The sequence below is a fragment of the Vanellus vanellus genome (assembly GCF_965231255.1).
Source record: "Vanellus vanellus genome assembly, chromosome: 16".
Lineage (NCBI taxonomy): Eukaryota > Metazoa > Chordata > Aves > Charadriiformes > Charadriidae > Vanellus > Vanellus vanellus.
Genome location: NC_138921.1, coordinates 4,016,930 through 4,038,200, shown reverse-complemented (window position 1 = coordinate 4,038,200; position 21,271 = coordinate 4,016,930). Strand labels below are relative to the sequence as shown.

Here is a 21,271-nt window from a genome sequence, read left to right as displayed (position 1 = left end):
ACCGCCGTGACGCTGCAGTTCCCAACCCTGCAACTAAATGGCCGAGTCAGGCGCATGTGACCGCTGTTGAGAAATCAACTGCTGGTGAACCTGGAGAAAACCACTTCCCCCAGCCACTGGGTGAAACGGCCCTGGGTGGCCCAGGCTGTCAACCCCCAGATCCCGCTGCTGGCTCAGCTCCTGAGAAGCTGGGGCTGTTCCCTTTCCCCCTCCAAAGTCCCCGTGCCGGGTGAGGGCTGTGCTACTGTAGCACACAAGCAGGAGAAAACAGCCTCACAGCAAACACCGCAAGTTGAGGTTGGGTTTGTGTTCGGTATTTTTATTGCAATTTTTTTTTTTTTCTTTTTTACAGTGCCTAAACCTAATCTTGCCAGAGGCTCACACTGTGTGTGGAAACCTCCACCTTCTTTCCTACAGCTCTGTCCAGCCTCGGAGGAGGAGAAAAATAAGATCTGAAACACAGGTTGAAAAACACAGCTTAAAAAAAGCAGGGGAACCCAGCCTCCCTTGGTTTGTTGGGTTAGTTATTTTATTTTTCCTCCAGCTTTGCTTGCATTAAAACCCAGCACTGCCCTGGAGCTTTGTCTCGCCTTCACCCCGTCTCGCTTCGCCTCGGCTGCTATTTCAAACCCGCGGTGCGAACACGTCATCTCCTTCGCAGTGACAAACTTAGTGCTCAGACCTCGGTTACCCCGTGTAGCACCGACTGCCCTCGCCCTGTCCCACAGCAGCCAGGATGGAGGCGGGGAGGGGAAAATAAAAGTGGTTGAAGAGGTAAAACCTTTGCTGTGGCTGACCCGGGGCCAGAGCTGCCCTCTCCTCTGCCCCTGCCACCGGGACCGGAGGAAGCCGAGGTCTCAACCTCCCTCCTGCTCAGAGCCACCTGGAGTTAAGATTAAACAGAGCAGGGAGAGGATGTAGCTAATGACTAACAGCTCCTTTTCCTTTCCCAAACCACAACCAACTAAACCCCTCCTGCCCGCAGAAAGCAAAGGCCGGGCTGGCACGTGATGCCTCCAGCACGTGGCGGCAGCGGCACGGTTGGGGTTGAGGTGCCCTTGTCCCCCTACGGCAGGGACAAGGGAGAGGGGACAGCGAGGCCTTGATCCGACGGGGAGGCAGAGGGAGAGCCAGGGGATGGATGTGTATCTCCTGCCGGCGGTGGGGTCGGTCAGATGGTGGAGAGATGGATCACCCTGAACTCGGTGAGCAGGGCCACGCAGAGGAAGGCCAGGTAGTAGAGGATGAGGCAGATGCCGTACGCCTTGCCCAGCTGGAAGCACTGCGCGGGCACTGACACGAAGGAGAAGACCAAGCTCAGCCCCAGGGCCCCAGCGAGGATCCAGACCAGGAGGCTGTCGGGTTCCAGCTGCCGGAGAGATGGGGAGCGATGAGGAGTGACGCTTGGGGTCCTGCTGCCAGTCTGACCCGTGAGACCAGGGCAGCCTTACCTTCACCACCAGCTGGCTGCTGGTCATCTGCAGCAGGCAGCCTAGTCCCACGCCGACCAGGATGTCTGGGGCACGTTCAGGATGGAGACACAGCAACAGGGGAGCAATGGAGCCGGACACGTTCCTCCTACCCTGGGGCGGGGGACAGCACTGGCCCTCCTGCACCCACCCCATGGCTACCGCCTAGCCCAAAGTGTTGCCTGTTTGTGGTGAATACAACCTCAAGTGCTTGAGGAGAGACTTGAGCCTGGTCTGGGGACCACACAAAGCCTCCTGGACGGTTGCACAGCCTCTTTCCCTCCTTCCCTTTGTCAGATCCCAAATCTGTCAGACTCCAGCCCAAACCTCCACCCCGCTAGGGCTGGGACAGCCACAGGGAGGGGGCAATGCTCCTGTGTCCATCCCTGCAGCTCCTAAATACCACCAGTCCCCTTGCACCATGTGGGCACCGGGGAGTCTGCCAACGTCCCAGGGACTCTGGGATGGATCCTGCCCAAGGGTCCCCCAGGAGCCTGGGCTCCAGGCAGGGACACTGAGGCAGCCCCTGCCCCAAGCGCCACCACCTGCCCCCTGGCACCCGAAGGATACTGAAGATGATGCCCCCAAAGCAGGCGGAGAAGGCCATGCGAGGATAGCCCTGCCGTGCCATGGTGAGGTCGGAGAAGGTGTCTGCAGAGGGAGAAGGGGAGACCTTGGGGGATGCCAGGACTGGTGCGCCTGCGGCGGGCACCGGGTGCAGTGGAGGAGCCCTTACCACCGATGCTGTTGCCCCAGGCCAGCAGCGTCAAGCCCAGCACGGTGTTGCTCAGCTGGAAGATGATGCCCAGGGTCTGGAGGATGTTCACCAGCTCCGTGGCCGCAGCATTGATCCACATGGCACTGGCCAAAAACCCCAAGAAGGCAAATACCTGACGGGCAGAAGGGTAAGCTGGTCCCTGGGTGTGTCCCACAGGACCCTGCAGACCTCCGGGAACACTGGGGACTGGAAAGGAGGTCCTGGCTCCTCCTCTGCCCCCAGAGCAGGCTGGGCTCATCCATAGTGGACGTTCAGGGCTGGGGGACACCTTACGCAGTGGTATTTGGGTGGCTCCTCATTGCTTGTGGTGATGAAGATGATGATAGCCAGGACAGAGCCAACCAGTGTGATGAGTCCCCAGACTGGGAAGATGCCCTGGATCTGGTACAGCCCATCTGCACGGGGTGGAGAAAGGGGGCATCAGAGCAGCTTCGCGTGGGCCAGGCAGGATCTGACCAGGCTCGTGGTAGAAGGTAAAGCTTTGTCCCCTAAAGCCACCCCGGGCTCTTACAGGCGCCCGACTTCAGGGTGAGGATGCAGAGCAGGGGGCTGGTGAGGACGTGCAGGCAGTTGAGGGGTCTCTTCCAGTTCAGGTCGTCCTTGTCAGGGTCCACCACAGGAACAGTGAGCAGCAGCACCAGCTCCACCGGCACCTGGAAAGAGCAGCCGTGAACGGGGATGGGGGACCCCCAAAATGCAACACCCCCGGAGGTGCCCCAGGACCTGTCCCCCCATCTGCCTGCCCTTGTCCCACCATCCCCATTGCGAAGCTCAGAGGTGACACAGCCCCAGGGGTGGGCAGGGATGGGGATGCCCCCTGGGGGGGGGGGTGGGGGCTCCTCCCACCTCGTGTCATTCCCCCCCCCACCACCTCCTCACCTTGAAGACCTTGAAGACACGCCAGTACCAGGGCTTCCTCCTCCACTTGCGGTAGTCCAAGGGGCTGAGGGCGGTGGTGAGGATGCGCAGGGAGGTCTCCCGAGAGGGGAGCAGGGGACGGTACTCCTCACCTACGAGGGGCCGTGACGGCTGAGCATGGTGGGGGTCTCCCTGTACCGCAACCACCGTCCCAACACCACCACCCCCCAGCCCTTCCAGCACGGGGCTGCAGTCACTGGCACGGCCCCGGGGAGATCCCCCCACCCCAGGGGAGCCCTTGGCCAGAGCCAGACCACGGGCTCGGCCACGCACACAGCAGCCCGGGTGTCCTTGGGTCCCCCAACGCCCCCCGAGGACGGAGCAGAGGCAGCCCCAAGCCCACCAGCAACGACATACCATAGTCCCCGCTGTTCGTGCCCGAGGACTCCGGCTCTTCAGCATCTGTCGGCATCTCTGGGGGGGAGAAGAGAGGAAGGGAGTGGTGGAAGGAGACCCCCAACACGCCGGGGGTCCCGTCAGCGCAGCCGGGTGGCCCTTACCTGGCTCCCAGGGTCCAGGGGGGGCTAGCCCTTCCCCCCGCTGCCGTCGGTGAAGCCATGTGCAGAGCACCACAGTGAAGACGTAGAAGATGTACAGCCCCAGGTAACCTGGGGTGGGGGGGAGCAATGGAAGGGGTTATGGCAGCCCCGGGCTGCTCCCGCCACCCCCCCCAGTCCCAGCCCCCCACGGCGCTCACCTAGAGCCTCTCCCAGCGTGATCCTGCCAAAGTAGAGGACCATGAAGGTGAGGAAGACGGCCACCATGTAGAAGATGACATCCCTGAGGAAGGGCCTGGAGGCGGCCGTGAAGGGCTTCACCAGGGCGATGCCCCCGGCCACCACCGTGGTCACGAACACGCCGGCACCTGCCAACGCAACCGTTCCTTCTCAGGGGGGAACAACCCACAGCCCACAATGTCCCCCCGACACGTCACATCCCCTGAGCCAGAAGCCCCCAGTGGGGGTCTCCTTACCAAAGATGGCCCCAATGGCCAGTCCCGCTGTCCGCGGGTTGGAGAAAGCCACCACGGCGCTGAAGACATCCGGTGCCCCGTTGCCAAAGGCCAGGAAGGTGACACCATGGAGAGGGGACGTCAAGGAAAAGACCTAGTGGTCTCCTCCCCACAGGGACACAGGGCACCTGCCCACTCCCGCCACCGCCAGACTTCTCCCGGTGCCGGCACATCACCACTCACCCCATCACCGTCCCCAGCTCATGCTCCAAATCGGTTTCCCAAGCGTCCCCATCATGCCATCTCCCCCTGCCCCATCCCTGCACCTCCCTTCCCTGGCCGAGGTCCCCCGTGACCCCCCCCCCCCCCCAAGGATACTGCCACGTTGTGAGACAGCTTCAGGTTGGTGGAGATGGCCGATAAGTTGGGGCAGAAGCTGGAAGGGCAGAGGAGGCGGAGAGAGGTGACGGGGCTGCTCCAGGACCACGGGGCTCCCCGCTCACCCCGTGGACCGTCCCCTCCTCCGCGGGACTACTCACAACTTCTCCGCCGTCACGCCGAGGATGATGAACAGGTACAGCAGCCAGAGAGCCTGCGGGGTCAGGGGTGGCAGAGACAGGGGTCGGTGGGGTCCCCACCCCGCGCCCCCAAAGCCCAGCATCCCCCCAGCATCCCTGCTCCCATCCTTACGTAGAGGGTGACGGCCAGGGGGAGCAGCCGGGGGGGGAAGACGCAGAAGACCCCCTCGATGTAGTCGAGGAAGCCACCCTCCAGCCGGCAGTCGGGGTTGCTCCGGACGAAGCGGCACCACTCGGAGCTGTTACGTTTCCGCACCTCCCAGCACTGCGGGGCAGAGCGTGGGGTGCTCAGCCGGGGCACCCCAAGTCCCGTCCCCCCACCCCGAGTGCCCACCGCCCTCCAGCGAAGGCTGCCATCTGCTGGGCTGCTTTCTGTAGGTCACAGTCATTCCTGCCTCAGTTTCCCCATCTGTGCTACGTGTGCCTGGGTCAAGGGTTGTGCCAGGGCCAGCGGAGGTGCCAGCCCTTGTCCCTATCTCTGTCCCTGTCCCCAGCAGCACAGGGTCCCCATGTCACCCCCCTCCCACCCAACCCCAGCCATGGGAAGGCGCCGGCCTGGCAAGCGGCGAGGTTTTCCGAGGAGAAAAACATCAGCGGAGGAAATCCCGGTGAGATCCCAACTGCGATGGCGGGGACAAGGGGAAGCAGGGACAGGATGGGACCCCACCACCCCGCCAAGCACCCACATCCCTCCCACCGCCCCCAAAACCCCACCGCAGCCCCCAGACTCACATCCAGGCCCCGGCTGTGGCTCGGAGCATCCCCCCCAGCAAGGACTGTGCGCCCCAGGTCCAGCGGCAGCGGGGTCCCGGTTGGCTGCGCTCCGCTGTCCCCCACCAGCACCCCCGCCATGCTGAGCGCCCCGGCCAGGCTGAGCGCCCCGGCCGGCCCCATGGCACCCTGCCCCATAGCGGGGGGGGGGGGGGGGGGGGGGGGAACCCCGCGAAGGGGAGGGCGGGGGGCACCTACCGCTGGCGGCGACCCCCGGGGATGGAGAGAGGGGGCAACTGCCGGGCCCCCATCCCGCAGCACCCCGGGCAGGGCGGAGGAAAGGGGGAGGGGAGGGGGGAAATTAAAGATAAATAATTAAAAATAAAATTAAGAATAGAGATAACGATAAAAGGCGCAGCTGAAAAACACGCTGCCACGCCACGTCCTCGCCGCGGGGGGGGCTCAGCCCCGGGGCTGCTCCGAGCAAAGGGAGAAGTGAGGGGGATGGGGGGGGGTAGCGCAACCCCACGCGGGATCGGGGGACACGCGGGGACACCCCCCCCCACGCCAGGGAGGGGACGGGGGGGACCCCGGGGTGGGTTTGGGGGGGTGCCGGGGTGGGGGATGCTGGGGGCACCCGGGGGACCCCACCCGCTCCGCGGACCCACCGTGGCGGCGCGGCCCCGCTGTTGTGCGCGGGCAGCTGATTTCCCCCCCCCTCCTCCTCCTCTCCACCCCCCCCCCCTTCGTCTTAAAGGGGCCGCCACCCTCCGCTCTTAAAGAGACAGCGCCACTTTTTTACCCGTGGCTGGCAGGGTGTCTGCCGCGGGGCGCCCTACCCCCTGTGTCGTCCCCCGCACCATCCCCGCTCTCTGCCCCGTCCCTCCGCATCCCGGTGCCCGCGGACACCCACCCGGGGCGCTGCGCCCACCTGGGCCCTGTGTGGGGTAACCCTCTGAGACCCGGCAAGCTCATCACAGGCATGGCCAAGGATGGTGTCCCGTGCTATGCCACCATCGAGCGCAGGGGCTGCAGTGCACGGAGCTGCACAGACCCCCGTGCTGGTGGCACCATGACCCCACAGAAGGGCCTTTGCTGCTGCCGGTGTCCCTCTCCGCACCGAGCTATAGCATGGCCACCATACCCTGCTCCAGGACACCCCGCTGTCCCCAGCCCCGGCTGTGTCCCTGCCCCACGCAAGCCCCTGTGCTGTTTTTTTCTGGGGGGGAGGAGGTCACTGTCAGTGCGGTCCTAAGAGCCTTATGGGATTAAAGGGTCCGTTTCCCACCCTGGCCGGTTTCTCACCAAAGTCATGCACTGCGCTTCCCTCCAGACCACAAGGAATAGGGAAAAGGAAGAAAAACAAAGACCCGAAGGCAACACTCAGCTCAGAGGGTCTCCATCGGGAGCCCAGGTCCAGCCTGATGCCCAAAGGCCAGTGGCACCCACTGGCTACAAGCCGTGGCCCTGCTGAGGGCTACCAGGAGCTGGCCCAGGGACCGTGCGGCTTTCTGCTCAACTGGTTTTCCTGGTTTAGGCCAAATTTCGGTGCTTGCTGCATGGCTTGCGTCCCTGCTCATGCAGGCGGTGGGTACCCTGTGCTCCCACCTCGGTTTCTGCACCCACGTCTCGCCCCGTGGCCGGGTGTGGGCAGCCGGCGCTGTCTTGTACAGCACTGAGCACGGGAGCGGGGACGCATGGGCACTGGGCAGCACTGGAAAATTAACGAATAGCAACTGGGAGCTGGTGGGGCGTGCTGGGTCATGCCATGTGCCCACAAGAGCGGTGCCTTTGGGGTGCTGCCCTGCCCAGAATAGCCCCAGGCGTGTGGCACCTCTTCCGGCTCAGAGACTGATCCAATAAAGGGCATTACCGATCCCTTCCCGCCGGGCACGGGGATGTGCCCCGGCACCGTCCCCCAGCAACTTCCCCACACTGGTGGCTCCCAGCTGAGCCCCCTTGCCCCCAGCACCCCCTGGGTGTCCCGGTTCAGCGTGGGGTCTGGAGCTTTGGGGTGAAGCTCCGTCCCCCCTCCATGCTGGCTGGCACCTTGCCGTGGCATGGCACGAGTGCGCCAGGCCTCAGGCAGGCAGCTGAGGTGGTGCTCGGGGTAGCACCAAGCCGGGGGGGGACATATAGGGCCGGGCCATGGGGATTTTATACACCCCACGGTGATCTCGCTGCCGCGGGTGGGGGGCTCTGAGCCCTCTGCCCCCGCCCCGCCGGGACACCCGGTGCCTGGGGGGACTTTGCCCACGGGAGGAGCGGGGCTGGCAGTAAACAGGCGCCAGCCGGGATTGCACAATGCCGGGGCTGCGGCGGCGCGGGGGCCCGTGGGGCAGGCACCGACACCTCGCGTGTCACCCCCGGCCCGAAACCCCCGTGGGGCCCAGCGCCTCTCCCCCCGCCCCCCCCCCCCTCCATCCCACCCACCCCTGCTGTCACGCTTTCACTGAGCCGCTCCCCACGGACCGCACCGGCTGGGGTTGGACCCCACGGAGGGGACACGCTGGGGGTCAGGTCCCCCACGGCGAGGGGGCCCACGCGTGCCCCCAATGGTGGGGCACGGCTGGGGAAGGGGGGGGGGAGGGAGCGTGAACCTGCGAATATCTCCCGTGGCAGTGGGGCTGGAGGGGGGGGACTATGCGGGGGGAGGAGATGGGGGCGTGGGGTTGGGTGAGGGGGTCAGGGTGCGGGGGGATAGGGGGTGTTTATGGGGCGGGCTGCGGGGTCGCGTCCCCCCCACGCCCGCAGCGCAGGCGGGCGCTGCCGAGGAGCGGGGCGTGGCCTTCCCCGGGCACCGCCCACAACCCCACCCACAACCCCGCCTCCTCCGGGTTAACCCCGCCCTCCCTTGGGGTTGACCCCGCCCCTTCGGCGCTGGCTCCGCCCCCGGCGCCGTCCCCGCCATGGCGGCGCTGCGGGCGCTGCTGGCCTTGGCGCTGGCCGCCGCCGTGCCCGGGGCAGCCCCCGCCGCCCCTCCGCCGCCCCGTAACGTCTCCGTGTTGCTGGAGCCCGGCTCCGGGCGGCTCCGCGTCCTGCCCGGCCGCCGCCCCGCCGCCGTCGCCTGGGCCAGCCTCGACGACAGCATCGCCACCGTCGGGTAGGGACGGGAGGGGCTGTCCCGGGTGGGGGTCGGTACGGGACGGGACGGGACGGGACGGGATGGGACGGGGGGGTCGCACGGAGCCGAGCAGGGATGGGGCGGCGGGGGCAGCCTCCGGGGAGCCGTCGGGGGTGGGGCACCCCGTCCCACCCGTGTCCGTGTCCCCACCCGTGTCCGTGTCCCCACCCGTGTCCGTGTCCCCCCAGCTGGGCCTTCCTGGAGGTGACCACCAACGCCTCGTACAGTGACAGCCTGCAGGCCTATGCCGCCGGGCTCGCCGAGGCCGCTGTCTCTGAGCAGGTAAGGGGGTGAACCCCTCTGAAATCGGGGTCCCAAGGGGCACCACGTGGTCCCTGTCCCGGCTGTCCCCCGCCGGTGACACCGCCGCCGTGTCCCCCCAGCTGATGTACATGCACTGGATGAACACCATGGTGGGCTACTGCGGCCCCTTCAAGTACCAGAGCGAGTACTGCGAGAAGCTGCGGAGCTACCTGGAGGCCAACCTGGGCTGGATGGAGGAGCAGATGGGGAAGGGGGAGGACCCCGAGTACTGGCACCAGGTGAGGATGGGGTACCCCCACCCAGGGTGGACCCCCCTACGTCGCCCTGGGCTAATTGGGGCTTCAATGAAGAGGAGAGAGGACAGGGCAGCGAGGGGTGCCAAGGTCTTGGCCGGGCTCCAGGAGGGATGACGGGGATGCGGTCACCGTAGGTCCTCCTCCCCTGGGTGAGCAGAGGCGACTCGTGACCTTCTCCTCGCCAGAGTCTCATGTGCCGCTGTTGGGGTGCTCCCCCCCCGCCACCACCCCCTACCCTGGCCACGGGTGCTGAGTCACGGTCCCATTGCTGGTGACACTTCTCCCTGCACCTCCTCCCACCTCCGCAGCAGCACCAGGACCCACCAAATCTGCTGTGTCCCCCGGGGGGAAGGGGGAAAACTGGGAAAACTCGTGTCCTGTCCCCCCCCAAATCCCTTGGCCTTCTTCCCCGCGGGAGCCGAGTGCCAGCTCCATCCCCTGTCCCCGCAGGTGCGCCTGGCCCTGCTGCAGCTGAAGGGGCTGGAGGACAGCTACAACGGGCGCCTGGACTTCCCCCGGGGCAGGTTCACCCTGTCACCCTTCGGCTTCCTGTAAGCTCCTTCTCAGAGGTGATGGGGGGGTGGTCACCCCAGGGGTTGGGGTGCTGCTGGGGGAGGGGGGGGGGCGTGGGGACCAGTTCCTGGATGTCTGGAGACACCCAGTTGTGCTCCCAGTCCCCCTCGCCCACCTTCTCTGGGTGTTTGTCCTCTGCTGCTGGGGCAGGATGGAGCCAAGGCAGGTCCTCCTCCTCCCTGGCACCATGGACTGGGTGCTGGGACCCCCCCCAGGCCCACAGCAGCCCCCTGCCTCAGTTTCCCCGCTGCTGTGCTCGCCCAGTAGCTCCCTGCTGAGGCTGCTGGGGTGCTTGCGCCGGCTCTGGGATGGGATGGAGAAACACCTTCCAGCCCAGACAGACAGAGAGCTCTGAGCCAGCATGGCTCGTGGGTCCAGCTGTCCCCCACCTGATACCCTGTGTCTCCTCCCCCCCCCAGCCTGCTGCAGTTGGGGGGTGACTTGGAGGACCTGGAATCTGCGCTGAACCGCTCCTCCCCACGGCGCGTCCTGGGCTCGGGCTCCTGCTCTGCCCTCCTCAAGCTGCTGCCGGGCCATCGGGATCTCCTGGTTGCCCATGACACCTGGACCTCCTACCAGTCCATGCTGCGCATCGTCAAGAAGTACACGCTGCCCTTCCGCACCTCGGCCGGCGGTGCGTGGGCTGGTCTTGAGGGGGGGGTTCTGCATCTGACACCCCACTTCTGATGCTCCCCTGCTTTTGCATCCCCCCCCTCCAGGCAATTCCCAAATCCCCGGGAGCATCCAGGTGTTTTCCTCCTACCCCGGCACCATCTTCTCTGGGGATGACTTCTACATCCTCAGCAGTGGGTTGGTGAGTGGGGGGGGGGGTCTGGTCCTGGGGGACCCCTCCTTGGCCCTGCTGCCCTCCCCATCGCTCCCCTCCCCGCAGGTCGCGCTGGAAACCACCATCGGGAACAACAACCCGGCGCTGTGGAAGTACCTGGAGCCACGGGGCAGCGTCCTGGAGTGGCTGAGGAACATCGTGGCCAACCGCCTGGCCCGCAGCGGTCCCGAGTGGGCCGCCGTCTTCCGACGGTTCAACAGCGGCACGTGAGCGGGGTGGGATTTGCTGCGGGAAGCTGTCCCGGGGGGGAGTGGGATCGGATGGAGGGATGCTCCCCGCGGGCAGCGGGGATGTCCCCAGGGAGAGGCCGGCTGCCGGAGGGATGCTGTCCCCCCTTCTCCTCCATGCCAGGTACAACAACCAGTGGATGGTGGTGGACTATAACGCCTTCACGCCGGGGAGAGCGAGCCCGCTGCCGGGCGTGCTGACTGTGCTGGAGCAGATCCCGTGAGTGCGCTGAGCCACGCCGGGAAGCGTCCGCTCTCCCATCCCCAGGGGTTTGGGAAAGCCCCGAGGGTCCTGTCTGCCACCCAACGGGTGGGAGTTGGGCGATGGGGATGCGAACGTGGGCAGGAGTTCCCCTGGCTGGGGTGGGAACCCGGCGGTGGGGACCCCCAGCAGGACTGTCCCCCTTCCCAGCGTGTCCCCCCCCGCAATCCCCGCTCGATCTCACCGCTGCTCTGACCCACACTCTTCCTCCCGGCGCAGGGGCCTGGTGGTGGCGGCCGATCGGACGCAGCTGCTCTACCAGCAAGGCTACTGGGCCAGCTACAACGTGCCGTGAGCTCCGTCCAGCCTCATCCCGCCCCACTGATGCCCCATAAAAGGGGGAGAGCTGATCCTGTGGGTCAGCGGGTGCTGACTCGCTGGGTTCCCCCCTCCCCCGGCAGGTACTTCGAGGAGATCTTCAACGCCAGCGGGAACCCGGAGCTGGTGAAGAAATACGGCGACTGGTTCACCTACGACAAGAACCCGCGTGCCCAGATCTTCCGCCGGAACCAGACGCTGGTCCGTGACCTGGACTCCATGGTCCGCCTGATGAGGTGGGTACTGGTGACCACCCCCCAACCCCCGCATGGATTTGCAACTCTTGGGGGTGATTTTTTCCATCGTTATAAATTTATACGTATTTTCTCCCCACCACCACCACCTTCACTACAACTCTCTCATGGCCCCTTTGCAGGTCCAACAACTACCTGCGGGACCCGCTGTCGCGGTGCCGGGGCTGCGACCCCCCCCAGAACGCGGAGAACGCCATCTCCGCCCGCTCCGACCTCAACCCCCCCAACGGCACTTACCCCTTCCCGGCCCTACGCCAGCGCTGCCACGGCGGCACCGACATGAAGGTTAGGGGAGCCGGGACAGCCCCGGCGGGGGGGGGTGGTGAGGAGCTTGAGGTCCTCTTTTTGGGGGTGCACCCCCCTCCGACAGCACCCCCTGGGCTGACTTGCACCCCTGTTTGGTTTTTTTTTTTCCTCCCCTCTCCCCTCCCCCCCAACACCAGGTCACCTCCTCGGGCATGGTCCCCACCTTCGGGCTGGTGGCCGCCAGCGGTCCAGCCTGGGACGATGTACCCCCCTTCCGCTGGAGCGCGTCCCCCTGCAGCGCCCTGCTGCACATGGGCCACCCCGACCTCTGGACCTTCCCCCCCATCAAGGTCCGCTGGGACTGAGCGGCTGCCACCGGGCTGAACCCGTCCGTCTGTCTGTCCGCGGGCGTCTGTCCTGCGTGGGGACCCCTCTTAGGGGGGGCAGCTGGGGGGTGGGGGGTGGCAACGCTGCTGGGTCTCCCCTATCCCCTCTGGGTGCAAGGGGGGGGGGTGTCTCCCTGCCCCCCTGGCTCTTTCGGCTTCTGCTTCTCGCTGCTGTGTCCCCGCGGTGCCACGCAGGGGGGCTGTGTCCCCTCCCCACCGAGGGGCTCCGGAGTTTTGGTTTGGGGGGGAGGGGGGGCTTTTCCCATAAAACTGGGGGGGGTCCGGGGAGGCTGGGGCTCGCCCGCAGGGCAGAGCGGAGGGTTGAGAGCTGGTTTGGCTGTGACAAATAAAGCGGTTTGCGTGTGGTGGTGGTTGGTGGCTGTGCTTTGCGCTCTGCTGAGATTCTCCAGTGTCTTGTATAAGGGTTGGGCTTACGCAGGGGTCATCTCCCCTCAAATTAACGGGGTGTTCCCTGCTTCTCCGCTGCCTCCCAGCCCTGGTGGGAGGGTGTGCGGGCAGCCAGGCCAGGCTTTTTTGGGGTGCAGGCTCCTGAGGTTTCTGTGCTGCTGCATCAGGCTTGGTACCCGGTGTGGGGCAGAGCTGCTTCAGTGGGGGAACCCGGGGTGTGGGCTGGAGGAGGGAGGTCCCACCATTTCCCCCCCCCCTAGGATCGGGTGGCCGTCCTTAACCCTTTTGTCTTCCCCTCTTCTGCCACCTGTGTCCCCCCTCAGCCCCGAAACTCCCCTTGCAAAATCCTCTTACAGCAGCTCCCTTGATCTGCTCCGTCTCGTTAGGAATAACGAGGTCATTACTGGGGGATTAATGAGCTGGTGCTCGGCAGTGCTTTGAAGGCGCCAGGTTCCCACCGGGGCTGGGGGCCCCTGCGGCCCCCCAGGGGCTTCACGGGGCCGGGTTGTGGCAGGTTTGGGCTGTTGGGGTGCTGGCACCCCAAAAGTTGGGATGGGTGCTGGGCTGCCCAAAACCTGCTGGGCGGGGGGGGTGGGTGGGTAGGTGGCAGAGCCTGTGTCCGTGTCCCCTGGTGTCCCCATGGTGTGGGGACTCCCAGGGCACAGGGTGCTGTCGGGGGGTCCCCATGCCTCAGTTTTCCCAGGTAGGAGCGTGTCACTGCCACCGAGTGATGGGGCAGCGAGGAGGAACAGGGACATCGATGCCAAGGACGAGGCGCGCTGGAAATGCGGCAGCGGCTGCATTGCTGCTTCCCTCCCTCCCTTTTTTTTTTTTAAATTTTTTTTTTTATTTTCTTAAAAGCAGAAAACCAAACAGAAGTGGTGAAGTCTCGCCCCAGCTGCCGTGGCCCTTGGCTGAGGCTGTGACACCCGGGGACGCTGGCTGGGGGAGGGGGGGTGACTTGGGGACAGCCTGCCATCGGCTTTCCTGGGACAGGGAGCCGCGGAGGGTGCGGGATAGGAGGGGACCCTTGAGCGCCCCAGGGCTGAGCCGAAACGTGGTGCCTTCACCAAGGGTGTCCCCCGGCCATCTCCCTGTGAGGGGTGGGGGCATCCTTGCACCCCTTCCTCAGCGCCTGCCGCCAAGGGTCCCCAGGGCCCATCCCTGTCCTGTCCCCAGGAAGGTGCTTGCAGCCCCTCTGCCCACCATGGGATGGGGGGGTCACTCCGTGAGCCCCCCCGGGAGTCGAAGCTTGTGTGCCTCGGTCCCCCCGCTTGGTGCCCCCGTTCAAGAAATCCCCGTTGTCCCCTGCATTTCTGGTCCCCTGTGCCGCTGTGCTGCCCCTGCCCGTGCTGTGTGCTGTTCACTCTGAAGCCTAATGATGGTGTAAGCACCAGGGGGTTAGTTAATTCCTTGCCGCCACAGGCCAGTTCCGTCAGGGACAGGGCTGCCTTGGAGCTCGTGCCCTGCTTGGAGCCTGTCACCAGCGGTGCTCTTGGGGGGGCTTTGCAGCACAGTTTGGGTCAGGGGACCGAAATCCCACGTTCTGGGGTCTGTTTCACTGCTGTCCATCCGGCAGTGGGGCAGAGCCAGGGGGAACAGGGGGTTCCCCGTGCACCCCGTGTGGCTGTGCCATGCATGTGCCAGCTCGTGTGCAGTGGTCCCCCCCTTGGGACCCCCATGGAGCCACCACGGAGGAGGACGGGATTGACCTTGTGCCAAAGCGGCCTCTGCTTTCAGACCTCTCTCCTCGTCTGCGGCTGCGGGGCAAGGAGCCAGCGACAGGCCTTCCTCCAGATCCCACCTTCCTCCTCCTCGCCCACCGGCGGCAGAGCCAGCCCCTCTGTGTCGAGGTAGGGCACGTGCCGGGAGGACCCATCCCCTGGGTGGGTGTCACTAGTGCTGGGGTGACAAGAAGTGGTCACGGTTGGTCCCGGATGAAAGGGGGGACCTCTGCCTGCTTTGCCTGGGGGTCCCTGGGTGCTGTGGGACCTCGGGGCTTGGCCAGGCTGTGGCTGGGTCCCTCCGGGCAGCCCCGTCTCCAAGGGACGCTCATGGGGTGCCAGCGCAAGGTGTGCGGGGACCGTCCCCCCCTCTGTCCCCAGACGCCTCCCGCCCGTGGGGCTGCCGGGGGGTGGGGGGGGGGGGACTTGGCGGGACGGCTCCGTTCAGAGGTGATGGGGAGTGTCTCGGCTGCCCGCTGGGGATTTGGGGCAGGCAGGCTGCCCTCGCTCCACCGGCCCTCTGGGTCAAATGGGCAAAGTCCTGGGACATGTTTCTGGCTGGACCCGAGAAGAACCGGTGCTCGTGCCCGGCTGGGGGGTGGGACAAACCCTTGGGGACCCCCAAAAAATCATTTGGGAGCTGCCTCTCCTCTCTCCCCCTTCTCCTGGGTGCCCACATCCCACCTCCTGGGCACGCCAAGGCCACTGGGATTTGACTGCCGGGGTCGCACGTGGCTGTCCTTCCTTGGGCCACCCGGCACTGTGCCCGGACCGCAGCTGGGCGCTTTCGGCACCCATCCAACCCCGCGGTCGGTCAGGGAAAACCCGAGGAAGGCGCAGCGAGGCTGGCTGCCCGCCTGGCGCTGAGCAAACAGGCAGGGCCAGGGCAATGTTTAACCCCCTGCCCCTCGCCCCGCCGCGCTGACGGACCCGCGGACTTGGGGACACCGGCACAGCCCCTCCGACGTCACCTCTCCCTCCTCCGTCCCTCAATCTGGGCTGCGGGTGAGGAGCTGGGGACACACAGCGAGGCTCTGCGGGACGGGACACGAGGTAATAGCCACCGCGGGGTGGCCCCGGCTCAGTTAGGGGACAGGGTGTGTGGGGAACGCTTGGGGACACCAGGGGCTTGGGGACCAGGAGGATGGAGGAGGGGGTGACCCAGCTTGTCCTGGGGCGATGGCAGGGGGGCAGCGCTCGGTGCTGCTGCATCTCAGAGCCCGGAGGGGACGTTGGGGACAAGCAGGGTGATGCCACCTTGGGCTGCAAGCCAGCGGTGCCATCGCCTTGTCCCCAGAGTTCCCTCGCCCCCTCAACCCCCTGTCCCCCTGGAGGGGCTTCTGCACCCCGTATGGAGCCCATGGTAGGCAGTGGGGGGGGGGGGGGCGACCCAGTGGGGAGGTGTCACCCCCATCTATCCCTGGCAGAGCATCCGTCGCCGGGGCCATGGCAGCCCAGCCCGGTGGGGGCGAGAAGCCCTTCCACATCATCTCGCCCGTCCTGGAGAGCCTGCCCCTGTCCAAGGCGGCGGGCACCAAGGTCTACATGAAGCTGGAAAACGTCCAGCCCACGGGCTCCTTCAAGATCCGGGGCATCGGCCACTTCTGCCAGGAGGTGAGCGTGGGCAGGGTGCTGCCTGTGCCCTTTACGGGGCAGGGAGGGGGGCACAGCGAGGGGACACAGCCATCCCCTTCCCTTCTTCCCTCTTGTCTTTCAGGCTGCCAAGAAGGGCTGCCGCCACTTCGTTTGCTCCTCAGGTAATTGGGACCCGAGCGGGGGCGGTGGGAGCTATGGGGGGATGCTCGTGAGGTGGAGTGGGGGGGGGTGGGGGGGGGGGATCGAGCCCTGCCTGACCCCCGCTTTCCGCAGGGGGCAACGCGGGTCTGGCAGCAGCGTACGCGGCCAAGAAGCTGGGGGTGCCGGCCACCGTCGTGGTCCCCAGCACCACTGGCCCTGCCACCGTCCGCAAGCTGGAGGAACTGGGGGCGGAGGTGGAGGTCTCCGGCCAGGTACCCCCCTAGCAGCACCCTAAAATTGGGGTCTGGGGGAGGGGGGGGGTGCAGAGGGGCCTGAGCTCAGCCTGCTCTGCGATGCCGGGGATGCGCGTGGCCAACCCCATCCCGAAACGCCCCCCTCCTGCATCACTTGCACCCCATCATCACGGCAGGGTCGCCCCAGGGACCCCCACCTCAGCCCCGTGCCCTGCGTGGGTTTCTGGTGTCCCCCAGCCCCGCGGTGATGAGGGACCCATCGCCGGGGTGTGAGCCCCCCGCTGAGCCCCCATTGCCCCCCTCACCCCCCCCAGGTGTGGGATGAAGCCAACAGGAGAGCCCTGGAGCTGGCGGAGACCGAGGGCTGGGTCAGCGTCCACCCCTTCGACCACCCCTTGGTGTGGTGAGTGCTGCCAGGGCTCAGCTCCTGCCCCCCCCCCCTTCCTCCCCCCCCATCCATCCCCAAGGTCCGGGCTGGCTCGGGGTGCCCCCAAAATGCATTCTCCACCCTCCCCCCCCTCCCAACATTGCCCCACAGGCAGGGTCACGCCAGCCTGGTCCGGGAGCTGAAGGACTCGCTGGAGACCAAACCGGACGCCATCCTGCTGGCGGTGGGCGGCGGGGGGCTGCTGGCGGGCGTCGTGGCTGGCCTGCACCAGGTGGGCTGGCAGGACATCATTGTCATCGCCGCCGAGACCCGGGGGGCTCACAGCTTCCACGCGGCGCTGTCGGCCGGCCGCCTCGTCTCCCTGCCCGACATCACCAGGTGAGCGGGGGGTTTGGGCGAGCGGCCATGCGTGCAACGAGTTGGCAGGTCTCAGCCCAGCGCACCGAAGCGTCCCCGGGCCACCCTGACCGCCTTCCTCCCCTCCTGCGCCAGCGTGGCCAAGTGCCTGGGAGCCAAGACGGTGGCGGCGCGGGCGCTGGAGTGCGCCCAGGAGTGCCAGGTCATCTCGCAGGTGGTGGAGGACGCGGAGGCTGTGCGAGCTGTGGAGCAGTTCCTGGGTGAGCAGGGGCCAGCCGGGCAGGGCAGCGGGGACGGGAACGCCGCCGGGGTCTTGGGACCAGCCTGGGATGTGCCGGAGTCAGGGGGCTGACGTGGACGGGGTGGGTGGGTGGCTCAGTGTGTGTCCCCGGCTCTTGTCCCCGCAGACGACGAGAGGATGCTGGTGCAGCCGGCGTGCGGGGCCGCCCTGGCCCTGCTCTACACGGGGCGGCTGCAGCAGCTGCAGCGCGAGGGGCGGCTGCGGACCCCGCTGGCCTCCGTGGTGGTGGTGGTGTGCGGGGGCAGCAGCATCCAGGTGGCCCAGCTGCGGGCCCTGAAGAGCCAACTGGGGCTGGAGTGACACCCGCCGCGAGGAGGGGGACGCGAGGGAGCCCTGCCGGCACTCTCTGCTTGCTTTCCTTCCGAAATAACCGAAATAAAGCCCCCGCTGCCTGGCAGACACGGTGCCGGACTCCTCCCGCAGCCCCTGCCCCAGCAGGCAGCGTCCGCGTAGGGATGGGGAAACTGAGGCAGGCGGGGCGGGGGAGACCAGGGCTCCCGCTGCAGTCGGGGATGGAGACGGGGCCCCATGCGATGGCGGGACTGGGGCGCACACCTCCCGCTCTGCCCCTTGGATGTGTCGGGCATCCTCCTCCGCGTCCCCCCCGATCCCTGGTCCCCCCTCCCTGGACTGCAGCTCCCCGCCTCAATCAGCGAGCGTTCCCTCTCTGACTAATTACTTTGCTAGTGTCTTTATGCGTTATTATTCTAATGATTATTAATTATTACGATCTTCTCCCGTTCCTGCCGCGCTGGCTGCGGTCAGGAGAGAACAACACACACAGACCCGCTTGTTACCGTGATTTATTGGCGGAGCTCCCCCGCCTGTGTTTAACACCCACGGGCTCCGAGGTGCACCGACACGCGTGTGTGTGTGTGTGTGTGTGTGTGTGTGTGTGTGTGTGTGTACCCCATCCCGCAGCCCCCCTGATCCCCCTTTTTTCCCCCATCCCACTCTTTTTCCCATTCTCCCCTTTCCTCCGGGCTTTCCTGCTCTCCCCTATTCCCTCCAGTGCTGTGTTTGCTTTTAACTCTGCTATCGCACCTCCCGGAGTTTTTTGCGTTCCTCCTCCCCCCCCCCCCCCCCCGCCCCGATGACACTTCTCCCTCCTCCTTCCCCCCATCCCAGGGCGATGTAGGGTCTCGCTCCCACTGGAAGTCCCCGACTGCTCCCCAGTTCCCCATGCCCTAAGCATCACCTGGTGATCCGGGGCAGGGAGACAACCCCTTTCCTACCCCAAAACCCTTCTCAGCCTCTTCCTCCTCTCCTTTGGAGCAGATGGGGGCTCAGCCCCAGGACCAGCTCAGCTTCCCCCGGACCACAGGTGTCCCCCACAAAGCCCTTTCCCCTGGCCAGGCGCCTGCCCCGGGACCCGGCTGCCAACCCTACAGAAACACCCTCCCTGCCTTCGGCCCTTCTCCTCTCGCCCCCGATACATCCCACCGGCCAGGCCAGCCCCCCAGATGCTTCTTGGAGACCCGAACCCCATAAATCAAAACTCCACCGCTCCATCGTGGGCAATATCTTATGTAAAAAGGTGTTTCCAGGGAGCACCGAAGGCTGGAGAATCCTATTACGAGGCACGCTATTAATTATAAGGAGTCAGCCCAACCTACTCCAGCCATTTTTTATCCCGGGTCCAAAACCTGATTACTTTCCACCTTCTGCAGACCTCCCCCTTCTGGAAAAAAAAAAAAAAAAAGAAAAAAAAAAAAAAAAGGTCAGAAAAAAATAATAGCATTGATGTTTGCCCAACAGCTTTTGAAAATAAGTTTATTCCTATTCCCACGGCTGATGCTGCTCTGCCGGGGCCCAGGGGGAGCCGGGACCTCGCGGTGGGCTTTCCTCAGCACGGTCCCACAGGGGTTATTGCTGGGGGTAGACGTGGACATGACTGCGGGGTTTGGGGTGACTCCCCAAGCACCCCAACAAAGAGCTTTGCCCCTTCCTTGCCAGTTTGGGAGGGGTGGGGATTGAGCTTTGGATGTCCCCGGCAGGGACGTGGGGGTGCAGGTTGTGCGGGGGACACCCCGCCGGGGGTGGGCATGACCTCAGCTGGTGGGAGGTGAGCTGTGGTCACCCTGCAGCTGGAGGCAGGCGTCAACCCTGGGGACCGGTGCCTTGTTGGGACCGCTGGGGTGACAAGGGACCCCAACCCCAGCTGTGATGGGGACCCCGGTTGCCGTGGGGACCCCCATCTTGGTTGTGACGCTGTACCCTGAGCCCGTCTGCAACGGGGCTGTGATGGGGACCTCCGTCTTGGTTGCCATGCTGTGCCCTGACCCCGGTGCGGTGGGGACCCCGACCCTGTGTGTGGTTAAGAGCTGGGATAGCAAGGGCTGAGCCCAGTGGCTCCCTGCAAGGCCACCTCCGTGTCCCAGGACCTGGGTCCGGCCGCTGTGCTTTCCCCAGCCACCAGGTCCCTCTGCCAGCACCCGGCCGCAGACGGGTGTTTGCGGGGACAGGCAGAGCCCCCGGCCGGTGAATTGGGGTACCCCTGCTCGGATGGCCGCCCCCGCTGAGCCCCGTCCCCCAGCACGGACCCCTCCGCCCCCCCGCCTCCCGCACGGGAGGTGACAGCCAGCATCATCCAAATTCCTTCCTGCAGCCTGTCCTGTCCCGGGGATGGGGTGCCCCAGCAGCGTGCAAAGAGCCCTCGGATGCGCGCCTTGGGTTTAATAATAATAAAAACAATAATGAGAATAATAACAGCAGCCAGCGTTCTCCCAGTGAACGACCTTGCTCTCCATTTTATAATCCTCAAAAGGATGCTGGGAGGATGTGATTTATCAACGTGCCGTGTCCTTACGAAAAGCACCTGTTAGCTGCTAACACCCCCAGCCTGGATGGGAGGAGCAGGAGCGGCCGGCTGCGCTCTCCTGCCTCAGTTTCCCCACCTGTTAAAAGGGGAGAAGGTGCTTTGCTCGGTGGGTGATGAGAACCCGGTGTCTGTGTGATGGCCCCAGTTCCCACCTGAGGGATCCCTTGGGGTTTGGCCCGGCTCGTTTGCCACCCCATTATTAATGCCGGTAATGGTATAGGAAGGATAAATTCCACCACTTGGCTGAACAGAGAAAATATGCAGAGAAGCGGCTGGCTTTTCATAAATCATCGGTGCTCTGCGCTACAACCAAGGCAGGACTTAAAATTCAGGTCAGGAGAGAGGGACTCTCGTAAGCCAGCGAGGGAAGGTAATTTATTCTGTTTATATCTTTTTACTGCAAGACGAGGAAAAGGCTGGGGGGGGGGGGGGGAGAACTCTGCCATGATTTTGCATTTTAAATATTAGTTCAGAGCTGCAAACTGCCTTGGACTTTATTTATTTTTCTATCTCAGAAAACAAGAGAGGGATATTGGGAGGGGGTGGTGGTGGTGATGGGGTGCTGGAGGAGGATACCCCCCCTCCTGCCTGCCCTCGGTGCCCCCCCTGGGGTAGATGGGGCAAAAGCTGTTGATGGCATTCATGGACACCCCTCTTGATGTGTGTGTGTGTCCCCCCTGTGGTGTCCCCCTCCAGCAGCTCTACTGACCCCCCCCCCCCCCCAGCGCTCCCGCGGCTCCCCCACAGGGATGCTCTGCCAGCAGGGCTGCGGGTGCCCGGGGGGGGATCTTGGGGGGGTACACACAGTACTTCCCCCCCCCCATAATAGTGGGAAGAAATGACGCATGTGCCTTTCCGTTCTGGGGGAAGGTGCTGAGTTGGGTAATGTTCCCCCCCCCCCCCGCCCAGTGCTGGAGAGATGGGATGATGGGGGGAGCGGGGGGCCTTGGGGTACCAGGTGGGTGATGCAGCCCCAGATGCAGCAGCAGCACCTTGTACAGGGGCCGTGGTACCCATCCCACCCGGGGGACCGACGGGGACTGCTCCCCCAGACCCCGCACAGGGCTGGGGGACGCGA

At 65.4% G+C, this 21,271-nt stretch overlaps 3 protein-coding genes across 5 annotated transcripts; 2 read left to right on the top strand and 1 right to left on the bottom strand.

Moving 5' to 3' along the window:
• Nucleotides 1-303: 303 nt before the first annotated feature.
• Nucleotides 304-5,622, bottom strand: SLC8B1 (solute carrier family 8 member B1). Of its 2 annotated transcripts, XM_082491610.1 has the most exons (15): nucleotides 5,428-5,622; nucleotides 4,808-4,960; nucleotides 4,657-4,709; nucleotides 4,496-4,553; nucleotides 4,139-4,271; nucleotides 3,863-4,030; nucleotides 3,666-3,773; nucleotides 3,523-3,579; nucleotides 3,127-3,257; nucleotides 2,759-2,900; nucleotides 2,521-2,642; nucleotides 2,206-2,359; nucleotides 2,040-2,120; nucleotides 1,452-1,516; nucleotides 304-1,369 (listed from the first exon to the last, which is right to left on the bottom strand). In XM_082491610.1, exons 1-15 carry the CDS (start codon nucleotides 5,602-5,604, stop codon nucleotides 1,172-1,174), a joined length of 1,800 nt encoding a protein of 599 aa, XP_082347736.1. In that variant the 5' UTR covers nucleotides 5,605-5,622; the 3' UTR covers nucleotides 304-1,171. The 2 variants fall into 2 exon arrangements, with proteins under 2 accessions (XP_082347736.1, XP_082347735.1); XM_082491609.1 differs by lacking the exon at nucleotides 4,496-4,553 and having other exon boundaries at nucleotides 4,139-4,197.
• A 2,693-nt stretch (nucleotides 5,623-8,315) lies between these two features.
• Nucleotides 8,316-12,443, top strand: PLBD2 (phospholipase B domain containing 2; the record flags this gene model as incomplete). 2 transcript variants are annotated; one of them, XM_082491400.1, is made up of 12 exons in its annotated part: nucleotides 8,316-8,509; nucleotides 8,719-8,812; nucleotides 8,914-9,072; nucleotides 9,541-9,641; nucleotides 10,083-10,297; nucleotides 10,383-10,477; nucleotides 10,556-10,716; nucleotides 10,862-10,957; nucleotides 11,219-11,290; nucleotides 11,401-11,553; nucleotides 11,694-11,856; nucleotides 12,015-12,443. In XM_082491400.1, the coding sequence occupies 12 exons, from the start codon at nucleotides 8,316-8,318 to the stop codon at nucleotides 12,180-12,182; spliced, it is 1,671 nt and encodes a 556-aa protein (XP_082347526.1). In that variant the 3' UTR covers nucleotides 12,183-12,443. The 2 variants fall into 2 exon arrangements, with proteins under 2 accessions (XP_082347526.1, XP_082347525.1); XM_082491399.1 differs by having other exon boundaries at nucleotides 10,383-10,716.
• A 3,338-nt stretch (nucleotides 12,444-15,781) lies between these two features.
• On the top strand, nucleotides 15,782-17,739 carry SDSL (serine dehydratase like; the record flags this gene model as incomplete). Its single annotated transcript, XM_082491401.1, has 7 exons — nucleotides 15,782-15,949; nucleotides 16,053-16,092; nucleotides 16,205-16,344; nucleotides 16,641-16,729; nucleotides 16,865-17,092; nucleotides 17,207-17,331; nucleotides 17,479-17,739. 7 exons carry the CDS (start codon nucleotides 15,782-15,784, stop codon nucleotides 17,670-17,672), a joined length of 984 nt encoding a protein of 327 aa, XP_082347527.1. The 3' UTR covers nucleotides 17,673-17,739.
• Nucleotides 17,740-21,271: the final 3,532 nt, after the last annotated feature.

Excerpts from the sequence above, each read along its gene's own strand:
- SLC8B1 (XM_082491610.1), bottom strand. The coding sequence starts at position 5,604 with ATGGGGCAGGGTGCCATGGGGCCGGCCGGGGCGCTCAGCCTGGCCGGG. Across the intron at positions 4,031-4,138 it reads GGCCATTGGGGCCATCTTTG|GTGCCGGCGTGTTCGTGACC; the intron begins GTAAGGAGACCC and ends TTGCGTTGGCAG. Across the intron at positions 2,643-2,758 it reads CACCCTGAAGTCGGGCGCCT|ATGGGCTGTACCAGATCCAG; the intron begins GTAAGAGCCCGG and ends CACCCCGTGCAG.